The 18468-nt window shown below is 45.5% G+C and overlaps 1 protein-coding gene across 1 annotated transcript; it reads left to right on the top strand.

The window, feature by feature from the left end:
* Nucleotides 1-4305: 4305 nt before the first annotated feature.
* LOC116523400 (astrotactin-2-like) lies at nt 4306-16568 on the top strand (the record flags this gene model as incomplete). Its single annotated transcript, XM_032238502.1, has 3 exons — nt 4306-4563; nt 14248-14381; nt 16420-16568. Coding segments are annotated over exons 1-3 (511 nt in total), but the record flags the coding sequence as incomplete, so codon positions are not given.
* Nucleotides 16569-18468: the final 1900 nt, after the last annotated feature.

Genomic DNA, 18468 nt, shown 5'->3' with positions numbered 1-18468 from the left:
GGCTTGGAGACGTAGTTTGAAAAGGAGATCACGTGGAAATGTTTGGAATACATAAAACAATGCATGGATACTTTGCAAAGTTAGTGTCCTCTCCCAAGTTGAAACTGGGAAGTAAAATGACACAGCTGAACTAAAAAGTAGCAAATATCATTTTACTGCAGAAGTCTTGGCCATCAAATTAAGCACGTGAGTCAGAGGTGATATTCAACAGGTTCTGACCAGTTCTGGAGAACCGGCAGCGGAAATTTTGAATAGTTCAGAGAATTGGCAAATACCACCTCTGACTGGCTCTGCCCCCCATCTATTCTCTGCCACCCGAGTCTCAGCTGATCGGGAGGAAATGGGGATTTTGCAGTATCCTTCCCCTGGAGTGGGCAGAGAGAGGGGATTTTGCAGTATCCTTCCCCTGGAGTGAGGAGAGAATGAGGATTTTGCAGTATCCTTCCCCTGGAGTGGGGAGAGAATGGGGATTTTGCAGTATCCTTCCCCTGGAGTGGGGAGGGAATGGGAATTTTGCAGTATCCTTCCCCTGGAGTGGGGAGGGAATGGGAATTTTGCAGTATCCTTCCCCTGGAATGGGGAGGGAATGGGGACTTTGCAGTATCCTTCCCCTGGAGTGGGGAGGGAATGGGGATTTTGTAGTATCCTTCCCCTGCTACGCCCACCAAGCCATGCCCACAGAACCGGCAGTAAAGAATTTTGAATCCCACCAATCAGTGTCTTCCTTGCAATATTGCATTGTCCTTATCACCCTGTTATGTTAAATAGAATAACAGACTTGGAAGGGACCTCGGAGGTCTTCTAGTCCAACCCCTTGCTCAAGCAGGAGAACTTATACCATTCTGGACAAATGGTTGTCCAATCTCTTCTTTAAAGCTTTCAGCGATGGAGTAGCCAACAACATCTGGAGGCAAGTGGTTCCACTGATTAATTGTTGATTCACTGTCAGGAAATTTTTTTCTTGTTCCTAGGTTGCTCCTCTCCATGATTAGTTTCCATCCATTGCTTCTTGTCCTGCCTTCGGATGCTGTGGGGAATAGGCTGACACCCTCACCCCTCTTGTTTGAAGCAGCCCCTGAGATATTGGAAGACTGCTCTCTCATTGCAGAACACAGAATAATAGTGCATCCATTTCTTATCTCTTCAAGAAGAGATTGTACTGCCATTTGTCAGAAATGGTGTAGGGTCTCCTGCTTGGGCAGGGGGTTGGACTAGATGACCTACAAGGTCCCTTCCAACTCTGTTAATCTGAAGTGGGGGGGGGGGAGTTTTCTAAAAACTTTGCAAACTCTCAATTCTCCCTTATTGCGTTTCCTGGCGTTGTTGCTTTGGGAATCCACTGGAGGGCAGCATCGCTCCACCGAAACCCTCTTTAAGCCATTTACAAAATGGTCTCCGTTCTCCCGGGGCTGAAAAGGAGAGAATTTATGCTTAGATGTTTTTCAGGGTTAGGTTTGTATTTAATATATATTCATTTACCACATCGGTGCTTAAGTCCTTTCAGGCTTTGGACGTGTGTTGTGTTGTGTGTGTGATTATCCGCATTTGCATATTGAATAGTCATTTATTTAGCCCAACTGCTAAAGGCTACAGTTGATCGAGTTGGAAGAAACCTCCTTCTGGGTTCAGTTCCAGGAGTGGGGGGTGGGGGGTGGGGGGTGGGGAGACACTGGAAACATGGTGGCTGCTTGGAAAGATGGATTAATGGTGGACAGGACTGTTGCAGAAAATGACAGGCTTTAGACTTCTCAGGATACAGGAAAAGTTTATTTGGCAGCCAGGTTCAGAAAGCTAGCCCATGGCTTAGCATTGCAAGTTCTGAACCACCTTCATTATCGAAGCACACGTTCTTATACATTCTCAAAAGCACTGCAACACGGAAATACTTAACACATTTCTTAGTGGTTACCTTGAGGAGAAAGCCTTATAAGGAGATGGGGGTCTTACTTCTCCTTTTGTTTATGGAGTACGTGTCATTAAGGAACTTTAATTGAACCTTGGACTTTTGACATAAGTTTTGACATAGGCTTAGAACATCTTGTGGTTAGGCACCTGCTTCCTGTTCTTTTGCAAGCTACAACTCTGTCTATGTGGCTTTTAATATAGAAGTAAAGGGGCCCTGAGAGGCTGTCCAGCCTGACCCAGTAGGTTTCACACTTAATGTCCAAATCTCACTTTACGTCCTACTTTAGGACCACATGGTTTGAGATCCTGGGCTAAAAGGGCAGAGATGCTGAGAGTGCCCTGGATTTTATGCCCTCTCTGGGCTTTTGAATTTGAGCTTGTATTCTCATTGGTTAATAAGACTCCCATGGGGTCTTGCAGGGGTAACTCTGTAGGCTGCCCTGCTGGGTGATGTCTTCTTCCCAGGTGGTGAGATGGGTAGAGGGCTAATCCTACCTTTGTTGGAACTTGGGTGAGGGCATTTGCCTATGAATAGACCCAGCTATCTCTTTAACTCTTAAGTGCGGGCAAGTGCTCTTGAGTGGGGGGTTGGACTAGATGACCTACAAGGCCCCTTCCAACTCTGATAATCTGTTAAATTCCACTGACATTGCTGTGGGCTATTGAGGATGGTGGGAGGTGATTAAGAATGAGTCTGTTTCCTGCCTAAAAACATGTTTCTCCATTTCTCATCCAGGGAAATGTAACATTCTGCCTTTTTTAAGAATATTTTCTAGGAGGGGTGAGTGCTAACCTCCCCCAATAGCAATGGATGGAAACTGATCAAGGAGAGATTCAATCTAGAAATAAGGAGGAATTTCCTGAGAGAACAATGGAAGAGAAGTTGTGGGAGCTTCATCATGGGAGGCTTTGAAGGAGAGACAGCCATCTGTCAGAAATCATACAGGGTCCCCTACTTTGGGGGTGGGGGGGACTAGATGACCTACAAGGTCCCTTTCCCAACTCTGTTATTCTGTAATTAATCAGTGGAACAGCTTTCCTTCAGAAATTGTAGGAGCTTCATTACTGGAAGCTTTTAAGAAGAGACTGGACTGCCATCTGCCAGGAATAGTGTAGAGTCTCCTGCTGGTGAGGGGTGGGGGGTGGACTAGATGACCTACAAGGTCCCTTCCAACTCTGTTAAGGAACGAGAAAACTAAGACACAAAAACATCAGTCACCTGCTGTTGTCTTCAACCTGGTTTATTTGCTGGTCAGAAACAAACTATGATGGTACATGGATTTTATTTTTTTAATACCATTGAACTGTATTGTTCTTGAATACTCAAGAAATGGGATTCAAGATCCAATTCCTTTATTTTTAAGCAGAGTAGGTTTGAAAAGACAAATAACTGCTAGAGGCTCCGAACCCAACATTTCTGTGGCTGAGTGAGGCATTTCCTAAATGTGTTTGGTCCAATTTTACGACCTTTCTGGCCTCCGTTGTTAAGTGAATCACTGCCGGCGTTAAGTGAGTGACACGGTTGTTAAATGGCTTTGTTTTTCAGAAGGTCGCCAAAGGGGACTGCGTGATCCGGGGACACACCAACCGTCATAAATATGAGTCAGTGGCCAAGCATTTGAATTTTGATCAGATGATGACAGGAAAGTTGCAATAGTCATCAGAGTGAATGAAAACGGTCATCAGGGTTTTTTTTAAGTGTTATTGTAACTTTGAATTTTATACACTGTTCTAGAGTCTCTCTTAGAAGAAGATGACGTTGAAAAATATGAAATATAAATAAGTAAACAAACGCCCACTAATTCTGCCAGAATCTGAAAATTATCAGAATCTGATTATTGTATATCGCTTTTTTTTTTCTTTTTTCTTTTGCTCCGGCCTATTCTAATCTTCTGGATTTTGAATGCTTTGGGTAGTTTCAAGACTGCAGAATAACAGAGGTGGAAGGGATCTTGGAGGTCCTCTAGTCCAACCCCCTGCTCAGGCAAGAAACCCTACACCACTGCAGACAAATGGTTATCCAACATCTTCTTAAAAACTTCCAGTGTTGGAGCATTTACAACTTCTGGAGGCAAGTTGTTCCACTGGTTAATTGTTCCCACTGTCAGGAAATTCCTCCTCAGTTCTAAGTTGCTTCTCTCCTTGATTAGTTTCCACCCATTGCTTCTTGTCCTGCCCTCAGGTGCTTTGGAGAATAGCTTGACTCCCTCTTCTATGTGGCAGCCCCTCAAATACTAGAATACTGCTATTATGTCACCCCTAGTTCTCTAGACTAACCTGAGGAGATATTTAAAGCTAACCAGACTAATGTGAGTTGGATGTGCAATCAGAAATTACTTTTTCCTTCTTTAATTCTCTCTCTGTTTCCCTCCCTGCTTTGTTTCCCAATCAGAAACCACGGAACTTGGGAACAAGAAAGAACTCAAGTCCATGCCTTTCATCACCTATCTCTCTGGCCTGCTGACAGCCCAGATGCTGTCCGACGATCAGCTGGTTTCCGGCGTGGAGATCCACTGCGAAGAGAAAGGCCGCTGCCCTTCGACTTGCCACCTCTGCCGCCGGGCCGGCAAGGAGCAGCTGAGCCCCACCCCGGTCCTTCTGGAGATCAACCACATTGTCCCGCTATATATGCTCATCCAGGACAACGAGACCCGGGAGGTGAGAAGGAAGGGAGCAGAAGCTGAGCAAACAGCGGTAATAGATCACGATCGGATGGACGGATGGATAAGAGAGAGAGAGAGAAAGAGAGAGAATAGGTAGGTAGGTAGACAGATAGAGAGAGAGACAGACAATAGATAGAAAAGGAAGAGAGAGAGAGAGAGAGAGGCAGGCAGACAGACAGATGAGGAAGACAGAGGGATGGATGGATGGATGGATGGATGGATGGATGGATAGAGAGAGAGAGAGAGAATAGGTAGGTAGGTAGACAGAGAGACAGGCAATAGATAGAAAAGGAAGAGAGAGAGAGAGATGGACAGACAGACAGATGAGGAAGACAAAGGGAGGGAAGGATGGATGGATGGATGGATGGATAGTTAGATAGATAGATAGATAGATAGATAGATAGATAGATAGATAGATAGATAGATAGATAGATAGATAGATAGATGGATGATAGAGAGATAGAGAGATACTGTATTTTTTGGACTATAAGATGCACCGGAGTATAAGATGCACCATGATTTTGAAGAGTTAATTTTTTTAAAAAAAGTTTTTTCACTCTGCAGGCCTCCCAAATCTTCTGCACGCCTTGCTTTGTGCAAAAAAAAGTGGGGGCATGCAGAGCTTTAGGAGGCTCTTAGAGTGTTCCTGGGGGATGGGGGGGCAAAAACGGAGAGAGGCAGGCAGGCAGGCAGACAGACAGACAGACAGACAGACAGACAGACAGACAGATACTGTAGATGATAGATTGATAGATAGATAAGGTGGGTAGGTAGATGATAAATAGATTTGTATGGAAGGAAGGAGAGAGGCAGGTAGGGATGTATGAGAGGTGCATAGATTGATAGTTGATAGGTAGATAAGATAGATGATAGAGGTAAATGGAAGGAGGGGGAGGGATCCATGAGAGAGGTGGATGAAAGGATGATAAATATAGAGAAAATGAAAGAGAGATGAGTTGGATAGATAGCTGATAGGTAGATAAAAGATGATAGATGGAAGGATGGTGGGAAAGAAGGAGGGATGGGGAAAGGAGGAAGGCGCGAGAGAGAGAGAGAGGTGGATGGATGGATTATAGAGGTACATAGACAGTGAATGAAAGGAGGGATGGGTGAATGGAAGGAGGGATTGGTGAATGAAAGGGAGGGATGAATGGAATGGGTGAATGGAAGGAGGGATGGGTGAATTGAAGGAGGGATGGGTGAATGGAAGGAGGGGGGATGAATGGGATGGGTGAATGGAAGGAGGGGGGGATGAATGGGATGGATGAATGGAAGGAGGGATGCACAAAAGAGGGTTGGATGGATGGATGGATGGATGAGTGGGTGGATGGATGGAGCCAGAGATAGAGACAGAGACAATTCTATAGGCCCACAGAGTACATCAAGATGTACTCCTTAGTCTAGAAGGTCTCTTGATGAATCCCTGGGCTAATGGGTTTTCTTTCCTCTTCTGAGTGAGGCTCCTCCTTGACTAGTCTGTTGGTTTTCTTTCTGCAAGGAAGCCACTTCCTCTCCAAGCCAACAAGTGGGATGTTTACTTTATCACTCACTGGTTTGCAGGTGTGAAGCAAAATGGAAACACACAACTAGCTGTTTGCCGCTTAGTCAACTCACAGGACCTGTTTTGATGGCTATAAAAAACGGCATGGGAGCTGCCCTCGCTGTGTTTCAATAAGCAGGAGTTTCCATTCTCCCCTCTCCTTGCAATGAAAGCCCAGAACTTAGCCACATGTTTGGCCTCCTACAGCACCTACGAAGTGTTTTGTTTGGAAACTTTGGCTTCCTCCCCCTGCTTTCTCCCTTTTTGTGTTTTTCTCCCCTGCTTTAAAAGAAAGTTCTCCTGGTCCTCTTGACAAATTTGCCCGTCGTCCTCAGCACATCATCTATCCTTTAATAGCAACCTTTGGTCTGCTGGGTGAGATCAGACCCCATGATGATAGAAGAGGAAGCCAGGATAATTCATAACAAGCATCCTAGGCCACCACATGGAAAGAGGAGGAGGAGGAGAAGGGAGAAGAAGAAGAAGAAGAAGAAGAAGAAGAAGAGGAGGAGGAGGAGAAGAAGAAGAAGAAGAGGAGGATGAGGAGGGAGAAGAAGAAGAAGACGAGGAGGAGGAGGAGGAGGAGGAGGAGGGGGGGAGGAGGAGGGGGGAGGAGGAGGGGGGAGGAGGAGGGGGAGGAGGGGGGAGGAGGAGGGGGAGGAGGAGGGAGGGAGGAGGAAGAGAATGAGAAAAGAAGGAGGAGGGGAAGAAGGAGGAGAATGAGAAGAAGGGGAAAAGAGGAGGAGAATGAGAAAAGAGGAAGAAGAAGAGGAGGGGGAAGGAGAAGGAGAAAAGGGAGGAGGAGAAGGAGAAGAAGGAGATAGATGAGGAGAAAGAGAAAGTGGAGGAGACAGATGAGAAGCAGAAGGAGAAAGAGAAAAAGGAGAAGGGAGAAGGAGGAGGAGGAGACAGATGAGGAGAAAGAGGAGGAGACAGATGAGAAGCAGAAGGAGAAAGAGAAAAAGGAGAAGGAGAAAAGGGAGGAGGAGAAGGAAGAGGAGATAGATGAGAAGAAAGAGACAGATGAGAAGCAGAAGGAGAAAGAAAAAGGAAAGGGAAGAAGAGATAGGTGAAAAGGAGAAGAAGAAGAGGGGGAGGAAGAAGAAGGAAGAAGAGGAGGAGAAAAGGGAGGAGAAGGAGGAGACAGATGAAAAGCAGAAGGAGAAAGAGAAGGGAGAAGGAGAAAAGGGAGGAGGAGAAGGAGGAGGAGAAGGAGGAGGAGAAAGAGGAGGAGACAGATGAGAAGCAGAAGGAGAAAGAGAAAAAGGAAAGGGAGGAGGAGATAGGTGAGAAGGAGAAGAAGAAGAGGAGGAGGAAGAAGGAAGAAGAGGAGGAGAAAAGGAGGAGGAGGAGGATATTAAACTGGGTATGGAAACATCTTCTCCACTCTGCTACACTTGGAGAGCTCTAAATAACCTGTCCAAGAAGAGTGATGTCAACAGGACGTAAATGTTTGTCTGGTCTCTCCAGTTTTGCCTCGTGTTCCCCTGCTTTGTATCCACAACACTCACTCAGCGTAAACGACCCAGCTTGGCTGCCTTCTCCCCTTGTGACCTCTTCTGTGACAGCGTTGAAGCATCCAGAGGTCGAAACTTCAGGTTCTCAAGCTCTGGGAGTCAAAACAGCTGGATGGAAGGAAGGGGTGTGAACCTCAGAAAAGGGGCAAAGTCAAATCATACAAAAAAAAAAAAAACTCAGAAGGATTCACTTTGCGGGGAGAACATAATGTTAGCATTCTAAAGGGAAAGGTTCCCCTCGCACATATGTGCTGGTTGTTCCCGACTCTAGGGGGCGGTGTTCATCCCCGTTTCAAAGCCGAAGAACCAGTGCTGTCCGAAGACGTCTCCGTGGTCATGTGGCCGGCATGACACAATGCCAAAGGCACATGGAACGCTGTTCCCTTCCCACCAAAAGTGGTCCCTATTTTTTTTTAAAGTAATCTTTATTAGTTATACATTTTTTAAGAGTAAAACATACAAATACAAATACAATTTTAAACATACAACCCCCCTCCCCTTCCCCCCCCCCCCGTGGTGACAGTCATTCACAGCCCAACTTTTTATTTCCTTCCTCATTGTTAGGTCTCTAAGCCACATCTTCTCATTACAAAATTCAGGGATCTATTACAATACCCATGTTCACTTTCCCCCTTTTAAGTCCCTGCTGTTCTCCTTGTCGCCCACATATACCATAAGTTCCAGCTAAGGTAATGTTCCGTTTCTCCTTTGTCCCTGAGCCAACCCGTCATTCTGTCCATTTCTGCACATTCATAGATCTTTTTAATTATAGCATCTTCCGGCGGTATGGTAGTGGATTTCCAAAATTGTGCATAAGTTATTCTTGCGGCCACAATTATATGTAGGCTCAAATGCCATATTGAATTGCTCATGTTTTCTGGTTTAATGCTTAGTAGAAGGTTCTCGGGTCTCCATTCCATGCTTGCCCCGGTAACCTCTTTTAGCCATTTTTTAATCCTTCTCCAGTATTTCGTGGCCTCAGTACAGGACCACCAAATATGGTAGAATGTGCCATCCTTCCTTCCACATTTCCAACACAGTGGAGATAACCCAGGGAACATTTTGGCTAACCTCGTTGGGGGGAAGTACCACGTATAAACCATCTTGTATATGTTTTCTTTGAATGCTGTAGATATTGTATTTTTCTACTTGCATTTATTTACGTGCTTTCGAACTGCTAGGTTGGCAGAAGCTGGACCAGTCACGGGAGCTCACTCCATTACGCAGCGCTAGGGATTCAAACTGCTGAACTGCCAACCTTTCTGATTGACAAGCTCAGCATCTTAGCCACTGAGCTACTGTGTCCCTGCAGTTAGCACCCTCTGATACTTCTAGGGCCTTCTCTTGCATCTTATGAAAAAGCCTCTTCTCTACTATTTTTGGCTTTAAATTACACATTTGTGGTTCATGACAAGGATGTTTATGTGAAGCTTGTCTCACACTTCCTATGTCAACTTCTCCCAGTCCATGTTCTCAATTTGTCATCACCGTTCTCACAACATCTTGTCCTTGCTTGTCCTGTTTCCTCTAGCAGTTTGCAAATAACACCAACACTCTCCTGAAACTTGTGAGGGGCCCTTTGGTGCTCTCTTAGAATAGAATAACAGAGTTGGAAGGGACCTTAAGGGTCTTCTAGTCCAACCCCCTGCCTAGGTAGGAAACCCTACACCACTGCAGACAAATGGTTAGCCAACATCTTCTTAAAAACTTCCAGTGTTGCAGCATTCACAACTTCTGGAGGCAAGTTGTTCCACTGATTAATTGATCTCACTGTCAGGAAATTTCTCCTTAGTTTTAGGTTGCTTCTCTCCTTGATTAATTTCCATCTATTGCTTCTTGTCTTGCCTTCAGGTGCTTTGGAGAATAGCTTGACTCCCTCTTCTTTGTGGCAACCCCTGAGATATTGGAAGACTGCTATCATGTCTCCCCTAGTCCTTCTTTCTATTAAACTAGACATACCCAGTTCCTGCAACTGTTCTTCATATGTTTTAGTCTCCAGTCCCCTAATCATCTTTGTTGTTCATCTTTATAGAGTGGTACTAATACCACTCTATAAAGCCCTAGTAAGACCACACCTAGAGTCCTGCATCCAGTTTTGCTCACCACGCTATAAAAAAGATGTTGAGATACTGGAAAGAGTACAGAGAAGAGCAACCAGGATAATTAGAGGACTGGAAGCTAAAACATACGATGAACAGTTGCAGGAACTGGGCCTGGCTAGTCTAGTGAAGAGAAGGACCAGGGGAGACAGGAGAGCTGCCACAGAGAGGAGGGGGGGGGGAGTCAAGCTATTTCCAAAGCACCCAAAGGCCAGACGAGGAACAATGGATGGAAACAGACCAAGGAGAGATTCAACCTAGAAATAAGGAGGAACTTTCTGACAGTGAGAACAATCAACCCATGGAACAGAAGCTGCCTTCAGAAGTTGTGGGAGCTTCATCACTTGAGATTTTCAAGAAGAGACCGGACTGCTATTTCTCATAAATGGTGTAAGGTCTCCTACTTGAGTGTGGGAAGGGTTGGACTAGATGACCTATAAGGTCCCTTCTAACTCTGTTACACTGTGCCAGTTTTGTTGGTAATCCTCTCCAATGGTGGTGGTGGTGGGGGGGGGAACCATGATTCTACTGCTTATGGGATTCTTGGCTTGGAAAGTCCCAGCAAAAAACAACAATTCTGGGAAAGTCTTCTAAGAATAACAACTACCTGATGAAGACGGAGCTTTCTCCCCTACCCTGCTTTGAACCTTCGAAGCCTTCACACTAAGACGTCTCAAATGTCTCCCTTGGGATCCTTCCCTGCCTGGCCTCACAATCCCAGCTACCTCCAGTTGTTCAAACGGCCGAGGAAAAGCAAACATCATTCCCACCCCAGCACTTTCAACCTTTCCCTTCGGTTCAGCTAACACACTCCCCCTCACTCCAATCTTTTCCAAAATAACAGAGCAGTGTAATGGGGTGGAAGGGACCTTGGAGGTCTTCTAGTCCAACCCTCTGCTTAGGCAGGAATCCCTATACCCCATTCAGACAAATGGTTGTCCAACATCTTCTTAAAAACGTCCAGTGTTGGGGCATTCACAACTTCTGGAGGAAAGTTGTTCCACTGGTTAATTGTTCTAATTGTCAGGAAATTTCTCCTTAGTTCTAAGTTGCTTCTCTCCTTGATTAGTTTCCATCCATTGCTTCTTGTTCTACCCTCAGGTGCTTTAGAGAATAGCTTGACTCCCTCTTCTCTGTGGCAGCTCCTCAAATATTGGAGCACTGCTATCATGCCACACCTAGAATAGAATGGGATAGGGTAGGATGGGATAGGATAGGATAGGATAGGATAGGATAGGATAGGAAAGGATAGCATTGCATTGCATTGCATTGCATTGCATTGCATTGCATTGCATTGCATTGCATTGCATTGCATTTGCTGGTTTCCAGTAAAACCCACTGGTGTAAGTATTTGTAAGGATAGAATATAATAGAATAGAATAGAATAGAGAATGGAATGGAACAGAACAAAATAGAGAATAAAATAGAATAACAGAATGAAGAGTAGAATGGAATGGAATATAATAGAATAAACAGAGTTGGAAAGGGCCTTGGAGGTCTTCTAGTCCAACCCCCTGTTCAGGCTGGAAACCCTATTCTATTCTAGATAAATGGCTGTTCAGTCTCTTCTTAAAAGCCTCCAGTGTTGGAGCATTCACAACTCCTGGAGGCAAGTTGTCCCACTGGCTAATTGTTCTCACCATCTGGAAATTTCTCCTTAGTTCTTCTCTCCTTGATTAGTTTCCATCCGTTGCTTCTTGCCCTGTCCTCGGGTGCTTTGGAGAATATACTGGCTGCCCTCTTCTTTGCGGCAGCCCCTCAAATATTGGAAGACTGCCAACATGTCACCCCTAGGCCTTTCCCCACCCCTACTAGAGCTGAGGTACCGAATTCCTGCAATGGTCCTTCTCTCTTGTATGTGTTTGATGTCAGCTGTTGCTCAGTAACTTAACATTAAATGGAAGGGCAGCAGGAAAGAGAGCAATGGATATCTGAGTGTGACCATATGAGAGAGAGAGAGGGAGGGAGGGAGGGAGGGAGAGAGAGAGAGAGAGAGAGAATGAGAATGAGAATGAGAATATGAAGGTTGATGGATGAGTTGCGAGAATAACTTCGTTTCTGAAAGGTTGAGGCAAGACGTAATTGTCCCTGCGTCTCCTCAGGATCTGATTAAAGCTGAGGCCAACTTACCGTAAGAAAGAAATGACATTAAACGTGATCAGATTATCCTACATGACCCCTTCTGGTCTGATTCCCAGAGGGATCTGGACACATCATTCGGAATTTCATCAGGCGCTTTTCCCCATTTTTTTTTAAAAAAAATTTATTGTCTTACACAGCATTGTAAACTATACTTTCACATAATTCTTCTTCTTTGCATTTGTCATTCTTATACATTTGTTACATTTAATAGGTTATAATATACAGTTTGGGTTGCTTTATTTACCATTCCTTCCACCTGTTGTAACACCACCTTATTTTCCCTTTCTTTTCCCCCTCCCTTCTCTAGTTTTTTTTCCTTCCTCTTCTCCTTCCCCTTCCTTCTTCCCTTTCTCCTACTCTTCCTCGTCCCCTTCCTACCCGCTCTCCTTCTCTTTCTCTCCCTTCCACCCACCTCTCCTTCCCCTTCCTTCTTCCCTTCCCTTTCTCCTACTCTTACTCATACTCTTCCTCTTCCCCTTCCTACCTTCTCTCCTTCTCTTTCTCTCACTTCCACCCTCCTCTCCTTACCTCTTTCTTCTTTCCCTCCTCTCCTTCCCCTTCCTTCTTCCCTTACCTCCCCCCTACTCCTACTCTTCCTCTTCCCCTTCCTACCTTCTCTCCTTACCTCTTTCTTCTTCCCCTCCTCTTCTTCCCCTTCCTTCTCCTTTTCTTCCTTACCTCTTTCTTCTTCCCCTCCTCTTCTTCCCCTTCCTTCTTCCTTTATCTCCCCTCTACTCTTCTCTTTCTCTTCCCTCTCTCTTTTTCATTCTCTCCCTTCCACCCCCTCTCCTTACCTCTTTCTTCTTTCCCTCCTCTCTTTCCCCTTCCTTCTTCCCTTCCCTTCCTCCTACTCTTCCCCTTCTCCTTCCTACCCTTCTCTTTCTCCCCCTTCCACCCTCCTCTCCTTCCCCTTTCTTCTCCCCTTACCTCTCCCCTACGCCTACTCTTCCCCTTCCTACCTTCTCTCCTTCTCTTTCTCTCCCTTCCACCCGCCTCTCCTTACCTCTTTCTTCCTTCCCTCCTCTTCCTCTCATTCTCCCCTCCTCTCTCCCTTTCTTTTTCTGTTGTTATAGGTGTCTCTTTCAAATCTCAGTTTATGTTTTCATGGGATGGTATTTCCGCAACCAAGTATGATTTAGTATCATTTCTTATTCCCTTACCTTCGTTAATGTATCCTGACTATATTTTCCCCCTTTATATCTCACTCTTGAATATATACTTGTATATTTAGTATTTTCTTTTCTGTTTTCCCCCTCTTACCCCCGCCCTTTCTCATTTAGTAGTGCATTGTCTGGGTTCTGTATCTTCCCCTTAATTTCTTTTCTAGCTTCCTTTCTCTAGCCAATCATAAAATCTTCCCCAATCTCCCATCATGCACTTTATTTGAGTTTGTCTCATTCCTTGTGTTGTAGCTTTGGCAGTAGGTTCTTTCAAACCTAAACTCATCAGGTCCATCCCCAACTCATCAAAGACACTGTAAGGGCTGGAAGTATTTGGATTTTTTTTTTTTTTAAATCCCCTTTCCGTGGCTGGAGGCAATGCATCCTTACACAAAACAAGGATCACCTCTCTTGCGCTCAAAATTAGCAGCGCTACAGTTTTGTTTTCTTGGAGGTGTGAATGGGCTTTGATAGAAAAGAAATCATTGTGGAAATCCCACCCCCACAAAAAAAAAAAAAAGAATATTGCAAATACACTGAACTTGTCGATCAGAAAGGTCGTTAATTCGGCGGTTCGAATCCCTAGTGCAGATTCAGGGTTTTCCCAGATGTGCCAGCATGATGGCTCTCTTAATAAATTGGAACTTTGAGCAATATTGGCCTTGGACTCTGATTTAATTTTGGATGCTATTTGGAACCCTGACATTAACCCAAATCTGAAGGCTTCCTGGTTTTGGCCACCCAGTTGAAAGTTCAAAATCTTGCCCCCACAGCCACAGTGATCCAATCTTCCACTGCCACGCTGTCAGCACCCCACACTCACAAGTCCATCACATGATCCAATCTTCCATTGCCACGCTGGCAGCTTCCACCCATCCAGTTCTGGTCAGGTGTGCAGAGGTGCAAAGACAAAGGATGACCTTGGCTTTCTAGAAAGGAATGTTGTTATGGCTGCATATCATCTAACTCCATACAATCCCATTTTCCCACCATAGAAAAGGCATAGTAGAATAATAGAAAGTGTGGCAGGCCGAAAGATCCAAAAGAAAAGATGGCTGCAGGCCTGATAGGCCTTTTGAGACAACCATGAGCTTGGATGACGGAGAATCTCTATTGACATTGCGCAACATCTTTCTCCCTGTAGGACTGACCGATTTTTGTCATTGCACCCCTCAACCGTCCATCCCCTCCAAGCCATTTGTCTTGTTTTCCCTTCCTTAGGCCTTCAAGGGAGCCCTCATGAGCTCTTACTGGTGTTCGGGGAAGGGAGATGTGATTGAGGACTGGTGCAGATGTGACCTTAATGCCTTCGATGACAATGGCCTCCCCAGCTGCAGCCCACTTCCCCAGCCTGTGTGAGTATCTCTGTCAACCTCTGCTTTGCTGTTGCTTCGACTGCCATGAAACGGGGAGGGAGGGCATGGTATTTGGGAGGAGTTACTCATTGTGCTGGAGGAAGGTTCTGGAGTTCAGCTGCCTGTCTGACTACGCATGCGTAGGAGATTCCCACCAGGACTAACGGCACCGCCATTCCATCTTCATGATCCCTTTTGAAGTTATCTCACACCTGACACTTGGGAGAATTATGATTGGACTGTAGCTGTGATGCCAAGGGGTGGGGAATGGGCTATTCTATATATCAATTGCTTTCGCGCCTAAATAATCAGACTTCGCTTCGCTATGCCTTTAATCATTTATAATTAGTAAAAGTACACTTGATTTCTACTCATGGAGTCTCGTGGTCTTCTTTCCTAATTATCTAAATGGAGAGGTTCTGACAGTCTCTTTCCCAACAGGGCTGGTCCCTGTCTGTTTTTTTAAAAAGAAATCCAGCCAAAATATCCCCCTGCCCCATTTGTTTATTTATTTGCACCAGTCTTTAATATCAATGGAGAAGAATAATTGTAGGTCAGAGTTGAACGGTGCTCTCTGATCTCGGTGCTTTTGTGGCAGTGGTTTGGTGACCCAACTAAGAAGCCATCAGTGCTACAAGGAAGTGGGGTTTGCAGAGAGGAGGAGGTCTGTGGGCTCCTTGGTTGCTTTCTTGCAGAGCCGAGGTGGCACAGTGGTTAAATGCAGCACTGCAGGCTACTTCAGCTGACTGCTAGTTCGGCAGTGCAGCTGTTCAAATCTCACCGGCTCAGGGTTGACTCAGCCTTCCATCCTTCCGAGGTGGGTAAAATGAGGACCCAGATTGTTGTTGGGGGCAATATGCTGACTCTGTAAACCGCTTAGAGAGGGCTGAAAGCCCTATGAAGCGGTATATAAGTCTAACTGCTATTGCTATTTCATTAACCAGCTAGGTGACATCATCAGTGCTAGAAGGGAGTGGGGTTTAGAGGAAGAGGAGGAGGAGGAGAACTGTGGGATCTTTATGCTCTCCAAGTTTGGTGGTTTTCTTGCAGATGTTTCATGATGCAAACTAGGCAGCATCATCCATGCTAGAAGGGAGTTGGGTTTATTGGAGGAGGAGGAGGAGGAGGGGGGGGATGATTGTGGGGTCTTTGATGTTCTCTGAGCTGGGTTGTTTTCTTGCAGACATTTCATTACCCAACTAGATAACATCATGAGTGCAAGGAGGAGGAAGACTGTGGGCTCCTTGGTACTCTCTGAGCTTGGTGGTTTTCTTGCAGACATTTCAATATCCAACTAGATAACACCATCAGTGCTACAAGGAAGTGGGATTTGCAGGGAGGAGGAGGAGGTGGAGGACAACTGTGGGGTCCTTGGTTGGTTTCTGGCAGACATTTTATTACACCACTAGGTAACATCATCAGTGCTAGAAGGGAGTGTGGTTTAGAGGAAGAGGAGGAGGACTGTGGGCTCCTTGGTGCTCTCTCTGAGCTTCGTGGTTTTTTTGCAGATATTTCAATATCCAACTAAATAACACCATCACTGCTACAAGGAAGTGGGGTTTGGAGAGAGGAGGAGGAAGGGGAGGGAAAGGGGGTAGGAGGGGAGAGGAGGAGGAGGACGGTGGGCTCCTCGGTACTCTCTGAGCTTGGTTATTTTCTTGCCGATGTTTTATTACCAAACTAGGTAGCCTCATCAGTGCTCGAAGGAGCTCTGTATAAACAGAGAGCAAACCCCACTTTTTTCTAGCACCAAGAAGGTGGGAACCCAGAAGGGCAAATTAAGAAGAAGCAAAGGCGACTGTTGGGTTGTAGAGACTTCTGTTTTGCAGGGATGTGTTGATTCACACTTTTCTCCAACCCCGGACACAAAGCAAAAATTGTGTTTGATATCAGGCTGGGAAAACCAGACCAGAGTCCCGTCTGGTCCCTCACGACAAACTTTTGCCCCGATCTCTCTCAATTTCCAGCACCCGGGAAAAGTTGATTTCCAACCCGACCCTCCTTCTTTAAATTTTCTTTGGTTCCTTATTCCATCCAGGTTGCGCCTCTCTCCCCATGTGGAGCCTTCAAGCACGGTGGTCTCCCTGGAGTGGTACGACGTCCAACCGGCCATTGGGACCAAAGTCTCCGATTACATCTTGCATCACAAAAAGGTGGATGAGTACACAGATACCGACCTGTACACAGGTGAGTAATTCCTGCATCCACGGATCAAATCAACACCCTGTTGGACTGTGGCTTGTATAAGGGAGTAACAGACAGGTTGTCAGCGTTCCCAGTATCATGTAAAATTATACATTAATTGTACAATTATCACGTAAATGATACTGGGAACGCTGACATTATCCCAATTCTGGAAATGACATCAGAATCCCACCCAGTTAGAAGTTCATGATCTTGTCCCCACACCCATAAATCCATCACATGGTCCAATCTTCTTCTTCCACGCTGGCATCCACACCCAGCTGCTTCCGGTCAGGTGCAAAGGTGCAGAGACAAAAGATGACTTTGGCTTCTAGCAAAGAATGACAACAACACATTCCACAATCCTACTCCTGTCTATTCCCCCCTCCCATTGACTATACTAAAGAAACGGCATAATGGAATAAGAGAAAGTGTGGCAGGCCAAAATTCTAAAAGGAATATAATTGCAGGCCTGACACAGGTGCCTTTTGCAGCTGGGAACTTCTGACTCTATTATCCCGCTATTCCAGGCGTGGTGAACCTTTCCCTTGCCATGTGCCCAAATCAGAAGGTGTGTGCATGCATGTTACATGAAGATGCACTGGAAATGCATTGGAAATGCAAAGGCAGGCATGTGCGCACCGCCAGCTCATCTTCAGGTTTCTGGCATGCACATATGCATCAGCCAGCTCATCTTCACAGCGCACCGAAAACCCGAAGACCAGCTGGCCAACACGCCTGTTTCGGTGGCATTTGGGGGGGCCATTTTCAGGCTGTTTGGGGGGGGGGCTGTTTTTCAGACCACTTTCTGGCACTCCGGCACCTGGGCCGAAAACCATAAGAGCAGTTGGCAGCAGCGTTTGTGCCCGGGGAGTGCGTGCCGCCAGTTCGCTATCACGGTGTTATTCTGTTACTAAGAATGAAAGCTGTGGCCTTCCCATCTCTTGCGTAACAGGAGGACAATTCAACAATGAGAGAGAGAGAGAGAGAGAGAGATGCCCAAAGAATTAAGGATATAGAGGCACGAAATGATAGAGCTACCCTTAGTAAGGGTAGGCAACTTGAAATGGCTGAGTAATGGAAATGTACTTTCCAAGTAGACAGCTGTTTGAAGCTACAACTGCCAAAGTATCTTAGGGAGATATTGACGCGGGTGGGATTCGAACCGCTTGACACGATGGTCAGATATGGGAGATGCCACTCTACACCCTACAATGAGCGTCTCTGCATTTGCGCAGTGGCAGAGGTAGAAGATCTGGCTCACATCCTATTGGATTGTTGCTTGTAGAAGGGGGTGAGAGAGGGGTACATTGGTCCATACACCAAACGAAGGACCCCTTGGGATCCCCATATCAAAACAACTTATCTTATGCACGGCGTGAACTGGAAAATAACATTTAACACAGCACAGGACTTCGACAAAATGCTTTGGTTGAGATCTGCATAAGTGGGACTGATAAGGTTGGCACAGAAATATAATTGTATGCCCTTTTATCCTATTTAACATGTATTAAATTATGTTGCATCTTATCCTATGACTGTTATATTTGACCCTACTCTTCTTTTAAATAGTTTGTATAGGATTCTATTGGTGATATGTCTTTTGAACCTTGTGCTTTGATATGGCCGTAGGCTAATCCATAAAGTGTGTGTGTGTGTGTGTGTGTGTGTGTGAGAGAGAGAGAGAGAGAGAGAGAGAGAGCACACATACACGCACAAACACACACAAAAACATTTATGGAATACCTTACCTCTGAAAGCTCCCTAGGTCCCAACTCCTCCTTACCTTATTTCAATATTTACTCCTACAGGCTTACACCTGCTCTTAAGCTATATTGTGGATTTAAATATCTCACCTAAAAGGAAAAAGCAGGGAAATGCGGGGGGGGGGGGAACCTCTGAA

Source organism: Thamnophis elegans, unplaced genomic scaffold, assembly GCF_009769535.1.
Source record: "Thamnophis elegans isolate rThaEle1 unplaced genomic scaffold, rThaEle1.pri scaffold_253_arrow_ctg1, whole genome shotgun sequence".
In the NCBI taxonomy this organism is placed as follows: domain Eukaryota; kingdom Metazoa; phylum Chordata; class Lepidosauria; order Squamata; family Colubridae; genus Thamnophis; species Thamnophis elegans.
This window is presented reverse-complemented; position numbering and strand designations above follow the sequence as displayed.